The 16,702-nt window shown below is 68.1% G+C and overlaps 3 protein-coding genes across 3 annotated transcripts in view; all 3 read left to right on the plus strand.

Annotated features, from left to right (window-relative positions):
- Window positions 1-1,771, plus strand: part of LOC115643120 (zinc finger MYND domain-containing protein 15-like) — a 6,095-nt gene extending 4,324 nt beyond the window's left edge. The window contains exons 8-9 of the mRNA XM_030546937.1: window positions 890-906; window positions 1,720-1,771. Coding sequence (XP_030402797.1) covers window positions 890-906; window positions 1,720-1,771 — 69 coding nt within the window. The remainder of the gene's footprint in view (window positions 1-889; window positions 907-1,719) is intronic.
- A 1,532-nt stretch (window positions 1,772-3,303) lies between these two features.
- On the plus strand, window positions 3,304-10,074 carry ZMYND15 (zinc finger MYND-type containing 15). Its single transcript, XM_030547030.1, is given in 13 exon segments — window positions 3,304-3,631; window positions 4,664-4,892; window positions 4,979-5,134; window positions 5,256-5,416; window positions 5,807-5,962; window positions 6,050-6,136; window positions 6,879-6,967; window positions 7,485-7,586; window positions 7,672-7,728; window positions 7,730-7,802; window positions 8,120-8,178; window positions 9,035-9,195; window positions 9,894-10,074. Coding segments are annotated over 13 exon segments (1,839 nt in total).
- A 90-nt stretch (window positions 10,075-10,164) lies between these two features.
- Window positions 10,165-16,573, plus strand: TM4SF5 (transmembrane 4 L six family member 5). The gene is made up of 5 exons (XM_030547031.1): window positions 10,165-10,991; window positions 13,545-13,625; window positions 13,787-13,926; window positions 14,413-14,605; window positions 16,366-16,573. The coding sequence occupies exons 1-5, from the start codon at window positions 10,812-10,814 to the stop codon at window positions 16,378-16,380; spliced, it is 609 nt and encodes a 202-aa protein (XP_030402891.1). The 5' UTR covers window positions 10,165-10,811; the 3' UTR covers window positions 16,381-16,573.
- The last annotated feature ends 129 nt before the right edge of the window (window positions 16,574-16,702 follow it).

Consider the following 16,702-nt stretch of genomic DNA (forward strand, 5'->3'; position numbering starts at 1 on the left):
CTGGGGAGGGGAGATGGGACCCAGGTGTCCGGGAGAACAGAGCAGGACGCTCGCCCCTGGGGAGGGGAGCTGGGACCCAGGTGTCCGGGAGAACAGAGCAGGACGCTCGCCCCTGGGGAGGGGAGCTGGGGTCCAGGTGTCCGGGAGAGCAGAGCAGGACGCTCGCCCCTGGGGAGGGGAGATGGGATCCAGGTGTCCGGGAGAGCAGAGCAGGATGCTCGCCCCTGGGGAGGGGAGCTGGGACCCAGGTGTCCGGGAGAGCAGAGCAGGACGCTCGCCCCTGGGGAGGGGAGCTGGGACCCAGGTGTCCGGGAGAGCAGAGCAGGATGCTCGCCCCTAGGGAGGGGAGCTGGGACCCAGGTGTCCGGGACGGAAGCGGAGGGCGCTCACCCCTGGGCGGCCTGAGGGAGTGGGGCGGGATCTCGGGGGGGCAGGAGCTGGGGCAGGGCAGGGGAGGGGGTTCCCCGGGGAGCCGGAACCCCGTGATGTCACAGTGGAATCTCGGGGCGCCCGGGTATTTACCTTCAAATCAGCTGGAGGAAGCAGGTACCAGAGGGAGGGCTGGGGAGATGGGGGGCAGGGCTGGATTGGGGTTATTATAGGGGGTGGGGGACATCAGTGGGGGGGACGGGTGGCTCTGGGGGTCCAGGGGTTTGGGGTCCAGGAATCTGGGAGCACTTTACTCAGGGGTGCCAGGAGGGGGTGCTAGGATGGGGTCAAGGATAGGGAAATGGAGGGGTGCAGGAGGTGGGCTGGAGACCAGGGGGGTTAGGGGTGTCTCAGCCCCCCAGGAACAAATTCAGAACTGGGTACCGAGTTGGGCGGGCAATGGGGGGTGCAGGATGGAGGTTTGGGGGCTCCCTGGTCTAACTACTCTGGCCCCCCCCAGATGGAGTTTGTGATGGGGTACTGGAGGCAGGTTTGGGGGGGTCTCTGCTCTAGCCCCTCCACCCCCTAGGATGGAGATCGTGATGGGGTACTGGGGCAAGGTTTGGGGGTACCAGGTGGAGGCTTGGGGATACGGGGGGCAGGTTTGAGGGGTCCCTGCTCTAACCGCCCCACCCCCCAGGATGGAGTTTGTGACGGGGTACCGGGGAAGGTTTGGGGGGGGTCCCTGCTCTAACCCCCCCGCCCTCCAGGATGGAGTTCATGACGGGGTACCGGGGGAGGTTTGGGGATACTGGGGGCAGGTTTGGGGGGTCCCTGCTCTAACCCCCCCGCCCCCCAGGATGGAGTTCATGATGGGGTACCGGGGGAGGTTTGGGGATACTGGGGGCAGGTTTGGGGGGTCCCTGCTCTAATCCCCCCCACCCCCCAGGATGGAGTTCGTGACGAGGTACCAGGGGAGGTTTGGGGGTACCAGGGGAGCTTTGGGGGGGTCCCTGCTCTAACCCCCTCACCCCCCAGGATGGAGTTCATGACGGGGTACCAGGGGAGGTTTGGGGGTACCGGGGGCAGGTTTGGGGGGTCCCTTCTCTAATCCCCCACCCCCCAGGATGGAATTCGTGATGGGGTACCACGGGAGGTTTAGGGGTACCAGGGGCAGGTTTGGGGGTCCCTGCTCTAAGCCCCCTGCCCCCCAGGATGGAGTTCGTGACGGGGTACCTGGGGCGGTTTGGGGGGTCCCTTCTCTAACCCCTCCGCCCCCCAGGATGGAGTTCGTGACGGGGTACCTGGGGCGGTTTGGGGGGCCCCTTCTCTAACCCCTCTGCCCCCCAGGATGGAGTTCGTGACGGGGTACCTGGGGCGGTTTGGGGGGTCCCTTCTCTAACCCCCCCCGCCCCCCAGGATGGAGTTCGTGACGGGGTACCAGGGGAGGTTTGGGGGTACCAGGGGAGCTTTGGGGGGTCCCTGCTCTAACCCCCCCACCCCCCAGGATGTAGTTAATGACGGGGTACCAGGGGAGGTTTGGGGGTACCAGGGGCAGGTTTGGGGGTCCCTGCTCTAAGCCCCCTGCCCCCCAGGATGGAGTTCGTGACGGGGTACCTGGGGCGGTTTGGGGGGTCCCTTCTCTAACCCCCCCGCCCCCCAGGATGGAGTTCGTGACGGGGTACCTGGGGCGGTTTGGGGGTACCTGGGGCGGTTTGGGGGGTCCCTTCTCTAACCTCCCCTCCCCCCAGGATGGAGTTCGTGACGGGGTACCTGGGGCGGTTTGGGGGTACCTGGGGCGGTTTGGGGGGTCCCTTCTCTAACCCCTCCGCCCCCCAGGATGGAGTTCGTGACGGGGTACCAGGGGAGGTTTGGGGGTACCTGGGGCGGTTTGGGGGGTCCCTTCTCTAACCCCTCCGCCCCCCAGGATGGAGTTCGTGACGGGGTACCTGGGGCGGTTTGGGGGGTCCCTTCTCTAACCCCCCCGCCCCCCAGGATGGAGTTCGTGACGGGGTACCTGGGGCGGTTTGGGGGGTCCCTTCTCTAACCCCCCTGCCCCGCAGGATGGAGTTCGTGACGGGGTACCTGGGGCGGTTTGGGGGGGTCCCTTCTCTAACCCCCCCGCCCCGCAGGATGGAGTTCATGACGGGGTACCTGGGGCAGTTTGGGGGGTCCCTTCTCTAACCCCTCCGCCCCCCAGGATGGAGTTCGTGACGGGGTACCTGGGGCGGTTTGGGGGGTCCCTTCTCTAACCCCCCCGCCCCCCAGGATGGAGTTTGTGACGGGGTACCAGGGGAGGTTTGGGGGTACCAGGGGCAGGTTTGGGGGTCCCTGCTCTAACCCCCCCACCCCCCAGGATGGAGTTTGTGATGGGGTACCAGGGGAGGTTTGGGGGTACCAGGGGAGCTTTGGGGGGTCCCTGCTCTAACCCCCCCACCCCCCAGGATGGAGTTCATGACGGGGTACCAGGGGAGGTTTGGGGGTACCAGGGGCAGGTTTGGGGGTCCCTGCTCTAAGCCCCCTGCCCCCCAGGATGGAGTTCGTGACGGGGTACCTGGGGCGGTTTGGGGGGTCCCTTCTCTAACCTCCCCTCCCCCCAGGATGGAGTTTGTGACGGGGTACCTGGGGCGGTTTGGGGGTACCTGGGGCGGTTTGGGGGGGTCCCTTCTCTAACCCCTCCGCCCCCCAGGATGGAGTTCGTGACGGGGTACCAGGGGAGGTTTGGGGGTACCTGGGGCGGTTTGGGGGGTCCCTTCTCTAACCCCTCCGCCCCCCAGGATGGAGTTCGTGACGGGGTACCTGGGGAGGTTTGGGGGGTCCCTTCTCTAACCCCTCCGCCCCCCAGGATGGAGTTCGTGACGGGGTACCAGGGGAGGTTTGGGGGTACCTGGGGCGGTTTGGGGGGTCCCTTCTCTAACCCCCCCGCCCCCCAGGATGGAGTTCGTGACGGGGTACCGAGCTGAGGTGCTGGACCTGGCCGAGCTGCTGCTGGCCTGGCACCGGTGCCAGGCCGGGGGGCCCCGGGACGGGCAGCGCCAGCGGCGCCAGGAGGGGCACGTCCGGCGCCTGCCCCCCGACCCCACCCTCTGGCTGCTGCACCTGCTGCCCAACCCCCGGCTGGGCCTGGGCCTGGCGCTGCCGGGGGGGGCCCGGGGGGAGCCCCGGGGGCGGCTCTGCGGGGAGGACGCCCTGCAACTGCGGGACCTGCAGCGGGCGGTGACCTTCCTGCCCCTGGACCAGGAGGACGAGGGGCCGGAGACAGGTACCCGCGGCCCCCTCCCCTCTTGGGGCTCCCCGTCTGCCCCCCTTCTCTGCCTGGCCCCCTTCCCCCAGCCCCTGTCCCCTCGGGGCTCCCCCGTCCCCATGGGGCTCCCCCATCTGCCCCCTCCCCTGCCTGAGCCCCTGGCCCCATGGGGCTCCCCTGCCTGGCCTTCTCCCCCAAGCTCCCATCCCTGTGGGGCTCCCCCATCTGCCCCCCCATCCCCTGCCTGAGCCCCTGGCCCCATGGGGCTCCCCTGGCTGGCCTTCTCCCCCAAGCCCCCATCCCTGTGGGGCTCCCCCATCTGCCCCCCATCCCCTGCCTGAGCCCCTGGCCCCATGGGGCTCCCCTGCCTGGCCTTCTCCCCCAAGCTCCCATCCCCGTGGGGATCCCCCATCTGCCCCCCATCCCCTGCCTGAGCCCCTGGCCCCATGGGGCTCCCCTGCCTGGCCTTCTCCCCCAAGCCCCCATCCCTGTGGGGCTCCCCCATCTGCCCCCCCATCCCCTGCCTGAGCCCCTGGCCCCATGGGGCTCCCCTGCCTGGCCCCCTTCCCCCAGCCCCTGCCCCCCTCGGGGCTCCCCCGTCCCCATGGGGCTCCCCTCATCTGCCCCCTCCCCTGCCTGAGCCCCTGGCCCCATGGGGCTCCCCTGCCTGGCCTTCTCCCCCAAGCCCCCATCCCTGTGGGGCTCCCCCATCTGCCCCCCCATCCCCTGCCTGAGCCCCTGGCCCCATGGGACTCCCCTCCCTGGCCTTCTCCCCCAAGGCCCCGTCCCCGTGGGGCTCCCCCGTCTGCCCCCTCCGTACCTAGCCCCCCATCTTGTGGGGTTTCGTGCCTGGTCTCCCATCCTCCAACCCACCACCAGCCCCCCATCCCCTTGGGGCTCCCCTGCCTGGCGCCCACCCCCCACTCTGCCAGACACCCCTCACCCATCTTCCTAACTACCCACCCCCGCTGGGCCCCTCCCCATCCCCTGCCCCACATCCAGGGCTCCGACACCCCCCCCGCCGATCTCACCTCTGCCCCCTACCCCCAGGCCAGACCCTGGTGCACGTGGAGCGCCTCCTGCTGGTGACAGATGAGCACGGCACGGTGATGGGCCTGGATTTCCAGCTGGGGGCCGGGGCCCCCCCCCAGCCGACCGCACCCCCCCCGCTGGAGCAGCTGGCCCTCAGCCTGCTGTGCCAGAGCATGGCCTGCCCGCTGGGCGGGGGGGAGCCCCGCCGGCCCCGGCTGCTGGCCGTGGGGGACCCCGCCTTGCACAAGTAAGTGTGATCGGGTGGGCGGTGGGGCAGAGGGGGCTCCGTGCCCGTCCTCCGCCCCGCTGATCCCCCCACACCTCTCCCCGCAGGTCGCTGGAGCCCCTGCTGCCCCGGCTGGGGGTCAGGCTGAGCCCGGGCCCCATGCGGGGCTGGGGGCCGAAACCCACCTTCACCTTCCCCTCCATGCGCGTGCGAGCCTGTCACGTGTGCAAGAGACACGCGTTCCAGAGGCGGCTGGCGCCGTGGTGAGCAAGGGGAGGGTGGCGGGAGCCCCCGAGTCACCTCCGCCGCCCCCCCCGGCCTGCGCCCGGGCTGGGGTGAGGGGGGGCCAGGCTGGCTCTGAGCCTGTCCCCCCCCACCCCGCAGCCAGCAGTGCCGGGCCGTGCTGTACTGCTCCGAGCGGTGCCGGGCGGCCGACTGGGCCCGCAGCCCCGAGGACGTGGCCCACCGGGCCTGGTGCCCCCGCATGGCCAGGTACATGGCCCGCGCCCGCCAGCTGGCCGACCTGCCCTTCACCTTCACCGCCGGTGAGCCCCGGGCGGGGGGCGCGGGGGCAGGAGAAGGGGGGCTCTGGGTGGGGGGTTGGCCGGAGTGCATGGGGGGCGCTGGGCAGGGAAAGGGGGGTACTGGGCAGGGTGCACGGCGGGAAGGGAAGGGGGGTTCTGGGTGGGGTGGTTGGCCAGGTTTGAGTGGGGGGGCTGATCAGGGGGGCGCTGGGGAGGGGAGGGGGCGCTGGGCAGGGGGCTCTGCGGGAGGGGAAGGGGGGCTTTGGGTATGGGGTTGCCCAGTGTGCATGGGGGGCGCTGGGCAGGGAAAGGGGCACCGGGCAGGGGGCACAGGAGTGGGGGCTCTGGGCAGGAGATTGGGGGGTGCACAGAGCTGGGGTTCATTGGGGGTTCCCCCCATTTCCCTTGCAGAGGTGACCAGCGACGGGTTCAACAGGGAGGGGTTCCTGGCGGCCCGGGGGCTGACCGGGGGGTACTGGGCCCATGAGAGCATGCTGGTCCGCGCCCCCGACTATGGCGTGGGGCTGGGGGGCCGGACCGACTGGCGACCCGGCCTCCTGCAGAGCGGTGAGCATGGGGGGGCCGGGGCCTGTCCCCTCTGGGGGGTGTTGGCTCCAGTCCCCGTGCCAATGCCGCCTTTCTCTGCCCCCCCAGGTAATCCCTTCGAAGCGCTGAGGCCGGAGGGGGGCACGGCTCTGCCCCCCACCTCCCCGGAGCCCCCTGCACCCAGGACCTATTTCAGTGAGATGGGGGAGGGGCGGGATATAGGCAGGGGGCGGGGCCAGTCAGGTGGAGGAGGAGCCAGTCCCAGATGGGGGGAGGGGCCAGCTACAGCTCGGGGGAGGAGCCAGTGACAGATGAGGGGAGGAGCCAGTCCTAGCTCGGGGGAGGGGCCAGCGACAGCGGGAGGAGGAGGCAGTGACAGCTGGGGGGAGGGACCAGTGACAGCTGGGGGGAGGAGCCAGTGACAGCTGGGAGGAGGAGCCAATCCCAGCTGGGGGGTGGGGCCAGTCTCAGCTCGGGGGAGGAGCCAGTCCCAGCTGGGGGGAGGAGCCAGTCTCAGCTCGGGGGAGGAGCCAGTCCCAGCTGGGGGGAGGAGCCAGTCCCAGCTGGGGGAAGGGGCCAGTGACAGCAAGGGGGCCAGCCCCAGCTCGGGGGGCTGACCCCCCATGTCCCCCCAGGCTCGTGGCAGGAGTACTACGCATGGCGGGGGCTGCCGCTGGGCTCCCCCCTGGCCGTGCTGCTCAGCTACCCCCTGAGCGTCTATTACATCGTCACCCAGCTGGCCCCCCAGCACTGTGAGTGGGGGCCCCGGGGGGGTGGGCAGGGGGCCCCTCCACGGGGAGGGACTGGTGCAGGGGGAGGGCTGGGAAGCTGGGGTCAACGTCTGGGTGGGGGTGGGCAGCCCCAGTCCTGAGGGGGTCTGGGAACTGGGGGATCTCCTGCCCCCTTCTGAGCCCCCCATTCCTCTGCCCCCCACCAGTCCCGGAGCTGAACATCCTGAACAAACAGTCGCTGCGGATTCACATCGTGGAGACGGGGAAGGAGTCGGACATGGCCCCCCTCTTCTGGGTGCGCGGGGGGCACCGGGGGGCAGGGCTGGGCTCTGATGGGTTTGGGGGGGCAGGAGGCACCGTGGGGCAGGGCTGGGCTCTGATGGGTATGGCGGGGGCAGGGGGTGCTATGGGGCAGGGCTATGGTTTGGTGGCTATGTCGGGGGCAGGCAGCGCCATGGGGCAGGGTTGGGCTCTGGTGGATGTAGGGGGGGCAGGGCTGGACTCTGGTGGTTATGGGGGGCAGGGGGCACCGTGGGGCAGGGCTGGGCTCTGATGGGTTTGGGGAGCAGAGGGCGATGTGGGGCAGGGCTATGGTCTGGTGGCTATGTGGGGGGCAGGCAGCGCCATGGGGCAGGGTTGGGCTCTGGTGGATGTAGGGGGGGCAGGGGGGCGTGAGGCAGGGTTGGGCTCTGGTGGGTTTAGGGGGACGCCATGGGGCTGTGTGGGGCTCACCGTGCACATGGGGATGGCAGTGGCAGACCCCCCCTCGGAGCAGGCCCTGTCCGTGACCCCCGACCCTTTGGGCCCCCCAGGAGCTGTCGGTGCTGCTGCCCCACGTGTCGCTGGAGCTGCTGTTCGTGGGGGGCGCGTTGCCCCCCGAGGCCGACGGGCAGCAGGTCCTGCTGCAGAGAACGGTGAGGGGGGGCCATGCGGGTGGGGGAGGGGGAGCCCTGAGCCTCACCCCCCCATGGCTGATCCCCTCCGTCTCTCCCCCCCCAGGAGGCGCAGGGGGTGCGCGTCTGGTCGGGCCCGGCCCCCAAGGCCAAGGGGGGGCGGGGGGGGGCTGCAGCTGAAATTCTGTGCCCAGGCCCCACCCCTGCTGCCGGGCCCCAAACCTGACCTGGTCATCGGTGAGTCCCCCCGGGGTGGGTCCTGGGGGGCAGGGCCCAGGGCAGGAAGGGGGTACCCTGGGGGGCTGCTGAGGGGGAGCGGCCCAGGGCAGGGAGGGAGAACCTGGGGGGATGTTGGGGGAGGGGCCCAGGCCAGGGAGGGGGGATTTGGGGGGCTATCGGAGGGGAGGGGCCCAAGCTGGGGGACCCTGGGGGGGCTGTGTGGCAGGGAGGGGAGAGGGAGCTCTCTAAGTGGGGGGACACGTGGGAGGAGGGGGGTTCCCTGGAGGGTCTCCCCATTTGAGCCCCTCCCACCCCCACCTCTCGTTATTTCTCAGGGTTCAATTCCGGCTTTGCACTGAAGGACACCTGGCTCAGCGCCTTGCCCCGCCTGCAGGTGGGTACCCCCGAACCCCGGTTCTCCCCCAACCTCCCCTCGCCCCGCAGCACCCGCCTCTGAACCCCCAGCTCCCCTCGCCCCAGTTCGCTCCCCCAGCTCCCCCCCAAACTCCTCTCTTCCTGCTGTATACCCCAACTCTGGCCCCGGATGCCTGGGTCTCTAGCGCCTCTGGCCCCGGATGCCTGGGTCCCCTCCCCGTCAGCTCCAGCCCCGGACGCCTGGGTCCCTGGCACCTCCGGCCCCGGACGCCTGGGTCCCTGGTGGCTCTGTCCCCAGAAGCCTTGGTCCCTGGCACATCTGGCCCCAGATGCCTGGCTCCCTCACACCTCTGGCCCCGGATGCCTGGGTCCCCTCCCCGGCAGCTCCAGCCCTGGAGGCCTGGGTCCCTAGCGCATCTGGCCCCAGATGCCTGGCTCCCCTCCCTGGCACCTCCGGCCCTGGACGCCTGGGTCCCTGGGATCTCTAGCCCCGGATGCCTGGGTCCCCTCCCCAGCAGCTCCAGCCCCGGACGCCTGGGTCCCTGGTGGCTCTGTCCCCAGAAGCCTTGGTCCCTGGCAGCTCCGGCCCCAGACACATGGGTCCCTGGCGGCTCCAGCCCCGGACACCTGGGTCCCTGGTGGCTCTGTCCCCAGAAGCCTTGGTCCCTGGCAGCTCCGGCCCCGGACGCCTGGGTCCCTGGCGGCTCCGGCCCCAGACACACGGGTCCCTGGCAGCTCCAGCCCCGGACACCTGGGTCCCTGGCGGCTCAGGCCCCAGATACATGGGTCCCTGGCGGCTCCAGCCCCGGACGCCTGGGTCCCTGGCGGCTCCGGCCCCGGACGCCTGGGTCCCCATGTCTCCGTCTCCCCCGCAGGCGCTCCGGGTCCCGGCCTACTTCACGGAGTGCAGCGAGTACAGCTGCGCCGTGGACGAGGCCACGGTCTCCATGGCGACGGGGGGCAGCGCCGGCCCGGCCCACGTCAACCCCTTCCGCTCGCCCTTCCGCCAGGCCGGCGTCGACAACGCCATGCCCTGGTGGGTGCCGGGGGGCCGCCGGGCATCGGGGGGGAGGGGCAGGCGGTAAAATGACCTCTGACCCCAATGGTTGCCGTAAGGTGACCTCTGACCCCATCCTTGACGTGACCTCTGACCCCCCTCATGCATTAGTCCCATTAATGTGACCTTTGACCCAGTGGCTCTATGACCCCTTGTGTGTTACAAGTGACCTCTGACCCCCTTGTTGGTGTGACCTCTGACCCCCGTTGTTCGTGTGACCTCTGACCCCCTCCAACATTATCCCTATTCAGCTGAACTTTGACCTTTGACCCATGCTTCATTCTGAATTTGAATGACCTCTGACCCCAGTAGTGTGCCCCCCATGAGGCGTTAGAATGACCTCTGACCCTCTGTTCTCATTGAAATGACCTCTGACCCCCAACATCAGCGACCCTTCCCCCGCCTTTGACCAAGGTCATCAGCCACTGGTGTGACCTCCGACCCGTGACATTGTCACCCCTTGTTGTGACCTCTGACCCCGGCACCTCTGTGCCCATTGCAATGACCTGTGACCTCCGCCCTTGTCCATGACCTTTCACCCCCGATACCATGACCTCTGACCTATTGACCCTCACCGCTCTGTTTTGACTCTCCCTGACCTCTCAACCGTGACCCCTGACCCCCCGTTGCCCGCCATTGTCGTGACCTCTGACCCCTGTATCCTTCCCTCCCCCCAGGTACTCCAACGCCTTCATCTTCCACCTGCTGTACAAGGGGGGGTCAGGGGGGGCACGGCAGCCCCCGGGGCCGGCCCCACCCCCCGCCCCCACCCCCGCCCGCCAGGGGCCGGAGCCGGGCCCGGGCCGCGCCCGCCGGAAGGAGAGGCGGCAGAACCGCAGCGGCCGCCGGCGCAAATGAGGGGGGGGGACGGCTCGGGGAGGGGGGGCTAATAAACCCACCCTGGCTAATGGAGCCTGCGCCTCGTTACTGTGCCACTCGGGCCCCCCCCCCGGCCCTGGGGATGAGCTGGACCTGTCCCCCCCACATGTCCTGCCCCCCCCAGCACTGATGTCACCCCACCTCCCGCCCCCGCAGCGCCAGGCACCGGCTCCCCCCCCTTCAAGGCCGAGCCGCGACTCTCCCCCTGGCACCGGGGGGGTGGTGACGTCTCATCCGCACCAGCCCTTTGCCCGGCTTATCGCAGAGCAAACAGCCCGGGCCAGGGAGACGCGGCTGGGAATCCTCCGGCTCCGGGCAGCGGCCCCCGCAAATCCTCCGGCTCCGGGCATCACGTTCCCCAAATCCTCCGGCTCCGGGCAGCAGCCTCCCCAAATCCTCCGGCTCCGGGCAGCGGCCCCCCCAAATCCTCCAGCTCCAGGCATCAGGTTCCCCAAATCCTCCGGCTCCGGGCAGCGGCCTCCCCAAATCCTCCCGCTCCGGGCAGCGGCCCCCCCAAATCCTCCAGCTCCAGGCATCAGGTTCCCCAAATCCTCCAGCTCTGGGCAGCAGCCCCCACAAATCCTCTGGCTCCAGGCATCAGATGCCCCAAATCCTCTGGCTCTGAGCGTCGTTCCCCCAAGTCCTCCAGCTCCGGGCAGCAGCTGGCCCGATCTCCCCCTGGCTCCGGGCAGAGACGTCCCACCCCTCCCCGAGCCATGTGCACGGGGCGCTGTGCGCGGCTGGTGGGGCTGGCGCTGGTGCCCATGGCGCTGGGGTGCATCGTGGCCAACGTCCTGCTGATGTTCCCTAACGGGGAGACGGGCTGGACCGAGCACCTCGCCCTGCAGGTCTGGCTGATGGGCGGCCTGGCCGGCGGGGGGCTCATGGGGAGTGGGGCAGCGCGGGGGGGACAGGGAACCCTGAGCTGGAACGACACCCCCTCTCCCGGGCCTCAGCTTCGGCGTGCCCGTCCTCCTGTCCCACCTGGCTCCCGCCCACCCCAGGGCTTTCTGTCTGTCTGTCTGTCCAGGCTGCTGGGTCCCCCCCCATCTGTGTGCGCCAACCGGCCGTCCCTGCGCACACCTGGCCACATGTCCCTCTTCAGCATGTCCCCCCGGTTGTCCCGCATCCCCCCGACTATCTGTCCCTCCATCTGCCCGTCTCTCCATGCCTTGTCTTCCATCTGTCCCACATCCCGCCGTCTGCCCATCTCTCTGCGCCTTGTCCCCCCATCTGTCCCGCATCCCCCCGTCTGCCTGTCCCTCTGCGCCTTGTCCCCCCCATCTGTCTTTCCCTCCATGTGCCCGTCCCTCCACGTCTTGTCCCCCCGTCTGTCCCGCATCCCCCCATCTGCCCATCCCTCCGCACCTTGTCCCCCCATCTGTCTGTCCCCCCATCTGCCCTTCCCTCCGCGCCTTGTTCCCCTGTCTGTCTGTCCCCCTTTCTGCCCGTCCCTCTGCACCTTGTCCCCCCATCTGTCCTGCATCCCCCCAACCATCTGTCCCTCCGTCTGCCCGTCCCTTCGCGCCTTGTCCCCCCATCTATCCTGCATCCCCCCATCTGCCCTTCCCTCTGCACCTTGTCCCCCCATCTGTCCTGCATCCCCCCAACCATCTGTCCCTCCGTCTGCCCGTCCCTCCGCGCCTTGTCCCCCCATCTGTCTGTCCCCCCATCTGCCCTTCCCTCCGCGCCTTGTTCCCCTGTCTGTCTGTCACCCTGTCTGCCCGTCCCTTCGCGCCTTGTCCCCCCATCTATCCTGCATCCCCCCATCTGCCCGTCCCTCCGAGCTGCATCCCCCATCTGTCCCTCCCCGCATGCCATGTTCCCACATCTTTGTCTGCCTGGCCCTCATCCCTGGACATGTCCTCCCCCGACCCGGTCTCTCTGCTCCCCTCCCCCAGGTGCTGCCGGCGTGGGGTGCATGGGGGGAGAGGGGCGATGCGGTGATCACTGGGGGTTGCTCCTGTGTGCCGCAGGGCCCAGTATGACACGGATGTGCGACCCGCAGGGAGGGACACGCTCATTGGATTCCCTCCCGGGGAGACCTGGGCCCGAGACGCGGAAAAGCTCCGATGGGAGCTTCGAGGACCAAACCTTGACTCCTTCGCCTGCCCCGCATTGGCCAAGCGACAGCCCCCAGCTGGCAGGTGAAGGCATGAGGTGCTGGGGGGTTCGGCACGCTCACGGTGTTGCCCCTGGGACACTAGGTAAAGGCCGGGGCGTGGCACAGACCCTGTGAATCGGTGACGGGGGTACAGCATTGGATGAGGACTCAAAGACATCCCTGCCCCGAGGCCTTGCACAGAAACATTGCTTGGGCTGGTTTCTGCAGTGGGTCTGTATCCCACTGCTGACACCAACAGCGTCCCGACCTGCCCCTTCCTGGGCGCGGGCACCCCGGGGTCCGTGGCTCCGCCCAGCGACTTCCGTTCTCTTGGTCGCTGGCCAGACGTACCCATCGGGCAAGTCCTTGTCGCCAGTAACGACACCCCGGCTGACGGCACTACGGCCCGGCTTTTAAACTGCCCCTTGGAGGAACCCTGCAGCGTGCCAGGCTGGGTCGGCCCCGTTCTTCCTTCAGGGTCAGCCCACAAGTCTTCAGCCCCCAACCCTCCGCGTGCTCGACCTGGTGCGTCTCACCGAGCCAGACCCCCTCTGCCGTGGCCCACTGGGCTCTGATCCAGATCTCAGCAGGACCCCCCTCCTAGGACCCGGGCCCAGAGTGCTCGCTGCCCCAGATTTGTGTGCGGATGGAAGTGGAGGGGCTAGGTCTCAAACCGGAGTCAGCACTCATGCCGTGTAGACATCCCCGGGGAGCTCCCCTCTTAGCCCAGCCGCCTGGCCTTTCGGTCCTCTGGCTTGGGGCCCTTCCTCGGTTTCCCTGCAGAGCAGTGGGTGATGACGGGGGGGGAATCTCTTGGCAGCAGGTGGCTTGGTGCTGTTCACTGCCCCTTGTCTCTTCTGGCACTTCTGCTCCCCCCTGGGATGCTCGGGGCACAGCAAGGCAGAGGGAAACTGAGGCATACTTAGGCCTTATAATATCTCACGTATTCCCACCCTCCTCACACATGGTCCCTTCCCCACTGGGAATCATGTTGACTTGGGGGGGGTGGGTCTGTAGGGGGGGGTCTCATGGAGGGGGGCTGTGTGTGCTGGGGAAGGGACGGTCCCTACTCTGGGCTGGGGGAGGACCTCACGCCAGTGCTCCCCCCCCAACTGCTAGCTTCCTTTTTCCATCGAGTGCACCCCGTTTGCCCTTCGCCCTGGTGCTGCCGATATCCAGAGGCTGATAACGGGGCCTTATTGGCCTGGTGGCCGATACCAGTGACGGAGCCACCCGGGAGGGGCCTGGGGAACTGCCCGACACTGGATGGGCCCGTGAGACTGATTGTGGGGCGAGGTTACGAGCTGCTGCTTTTGATGTGTGTGTCCCCCCCACCCCATTTCAGGTTCTCTGCCCCGGGCTCTCGGCCATCCGCGCCGGGGGGAAGGGCTGCTGTGGAGTCGGATGCTGCAGGAACCGGTGCCGGGTACGGACCCCCCCCACCTTGAACCCTCCTTCCTGGGGTGGGTGGGCAGTTGGGGGGCATTGTGGGGACTATAAGGGACAAGGTGGGGGAGGTTGGAGGGGGGGAGTTGGGGGCGGGGGGCCGCTCCCTGATCTCACACCCCCCCCCTTTTCCCCGCACAGATGCTGCGCTCCGTGTTCTGCTCGCTATGGGGCATCCTGGGGGCGTTTTACTGCCTGGTCGTGTCCGCCACCGGCCTGGCCAAGGGGCCCCTCTGCCAGGATGCTGAGGGGAAATGGGGGTCGCCCTTCCAGGACATCAGGTGAGGGGGCGGGGGCCCTGCCCCCATCCCATAATAACCCTGGGGAGCCCTGGGAGCTGGGAGGCCCCCAGCCTGACCCCCGAGAACCCTAGCCCCCCACAACCCTGACCCACCCAGCCCCCCCACAGCCCTAGCCCCCAACCTGCATCTGAATCCTCCCCCTTCCGCAGCTCTCAGAAATCCTGCCCCCCTCCTCGATCCGGGTCCCCCCACCCCATGGACCCAGGCCTGCCCCCCGCAATGTCCCCAACCTTACCCCTCCCCCTGGCAGTGCCCCCTCCCTCACTCCCACCCCACCCCAGGGCAAAGCCAACAGGAACCCCCTGGGGAAACCGAGGCAGGTGTGGGGGGTCATAAAGATAGCGCCCCAACTCCCATGCTCCCTGCCCCCTTCCCCACCATTCCTGCCCCCCCATTCCGATTCCACTCCCTGTCCCCCTCCCTGACCTTGGGCCCCCAGGATCACGCTCCCCCCATCCCCCGCAGGGAGAACTACCTGGCGAACCAGACGCTGTGGGAGCTGTGCGCGACCCCGCCCCGGGCGGTGCTGTGGCACGTGGTCCTGTTCTCTGTCACCCTGGGGCTCGGGGCCCTGGAGCTGGCCCTGTGCACCCTGCAGGTGCTCAACGGGCTGATGGGCACCGTATGCGGGGACTGCCGCAAGCCGGCCGAGCGCCAGGTGAGAGACGCCGGGGTGGGGGAATACCCGGCCGGAGCACCCGGGGAGCTGGGTAAATTCCCGGCCAGGGCATGCAAAGAGCTGGGTAAATACCCGGTTTGGGGCACCTGGGGAGCTGGGTAAATACCCTGCCAGAGTCAGCGGGGAGCTGGTAAAACACCCAATCGAGGCATGCGGGGAGCTGGGTAAATACCCAGTCGGGGCAAGTGGGGAGCTGGGTAAATACCCGACCGGAGGACACGGGGAGCTGGGTAAATACCCAGTCGGGGCACGCGGGGAGCTGGGTAAATACCCAGTCGGGGCACGCGGGGAGCTGGGTAAATACCCAGCCAGGGCATGCGAAGAGCTGGGTAAATACCCAGTCGGGGCAAGTGGGGAGCTGGGTAAATACCCTGCCAGAGTCAGCGGGGAGCTGGTAAAACACCCAATCGAGGCATGCGGGGAGCTGGGTAAATATCCAGTCGGGGCAAGTGGGGAGCTGGGTAAATACCCGACCGGAGGACACGGGGAGCTGGGTAAATACCCAGTCGGGGCACGCGGGGAGCTGGGTAAATACCCAGCCAGGGCATGCAAAGAGCTGGGTAAATACCAGGTTTGGGGCACCCGGGGAGATGGGTAAATACCCAGCCAGGGCCAGAGGGAAGCTGGGTAAATACCCGACCGGAGCACCTGGGGATCTGGGTAAATACCCAGTTTGTGGCACCCGGGGAGCTGGGTAAATACCTGGTTTTGGGGTGTGCGGGGAGCTGGGTAAATACCCAGTCGGGGCACGCGGGGAGCTGGATAAATACCCAGCCAGGGCATGCAAAGAGCTGGGTAAATACCTGACCGGAGCACCCGGGGATCTGGGTAAATACCTGGTTTGTGGCACCCAAGGAGCTGGGTAAATACCTGGTTTGGGGGTGCCCAGGGAGCTGGGTAAATAGCCGGTTTGGGTAAGCCCGGGGAGCTGGGTAAATAGCCGGTTTGGGGCACCCGGGGAGCTGGGTTAATACCAGGTTTGGGGGTGCCTGGGGAGCTGGGTTAATACCTGGTTTGGGGGCACCCAGGGAGCTGGATAAATAGCCGGTTTGGGGAAGCCCGGGGAGCTGGGTTAATACCCAGTTTGGGGCACCCATGGAGCTGGGTAAATACCCGGTTTGGGGGCACCCGGGGAGCTGGGTAAATACCCTTTTTGGGGCATCCGGGGAGCTGGGTTAATACCTGGTTTGGGGGCGCCTGGGGAGCTGGGTAAATACCTGGTTTGGGGGTGCCCAGGGAGCTGGGTAAATAGCCGGTTTGGGGAAGCCCGGGGAGCTGGGTAAATAGCCGGTTTGGGGCACCCGGGGAGCTGGGTTAATACCAGGTTTGGGGGTGCCTGGGGAGCTGGGTAAATACCTGGTTTGGGGGCACCCAGGGAGCTGGATAAATAGCCGGTTTGGGGAAGCCCGGGGAGCTGGGTTAATACCCAGTTTGGGGCACCCAGGGAGCTGGGTAAATACCCGGTTTGGGGGCACCCGGGGAGCTGGGAAAATACCCTTTTTGGGGCATCCGGGGAGCTGGGTTAATACCTGGTTTGGGAGCGCCTGGGGACCTGGGTAAATACCTGGTTTGGGGGCACCCGGGGAGCTGGGTAAAGAGCCGATTTGGGGAAGCCCGGGGAGCTGGGTAAATACCCGGTTCGGGGGCGCCTGGGGAGCTTGGTAAATACCCAGTTTGGGGGCATCCAGGGAGCTGGGTAAATACCTGGTCACTAACTTCCTGCATCTCTCGTTCCCCAGGGCGAAGGTCTCTGAGCTGCTGAGGGACCCCGAAAACCCAGTTCCCGGGAGATCGTTCACTCCTTGTCACCCTCCCGGCCATCTGGCCATCTGGGGGGCTGTGAGATGCCTGGGTCCTTTATGGCGGGGGCTCCAGCAAGGACCCCCCCGAGACTGCACTCACCCCCACTGCCCCCAGCCCTTTCAGCTTGTTTCTGCCCCCCCAAGCAGATTAAAGCCCCCTGCTCCCGCCTGGCACGTGTGGGTTTCATTGGGAGCACAATGTGGGAGGGGGAACCAGATTTGGGGTGGGGCAGTTGGGAGGAAGGGGGCTGCGTGTGGGGGTCTGACCTACCCC

Source organism: Gopherus evgoodei, unplaced genomic scaffold (assembly GCF_007399415.2).
Source record: "Gopherus evgoodei ecotype Sinaloan lineage unplaced genomic scaffold, rGopEvg1_v1.p scaffold_51_arrow_ctg1, whole genome shotgun sequence".
NCBI classification, from domain to species: Eukaryota; Metazoa; Chordata; order Testudines; family Testudinidae; genus Gopherus; species Gopherus evgoodei.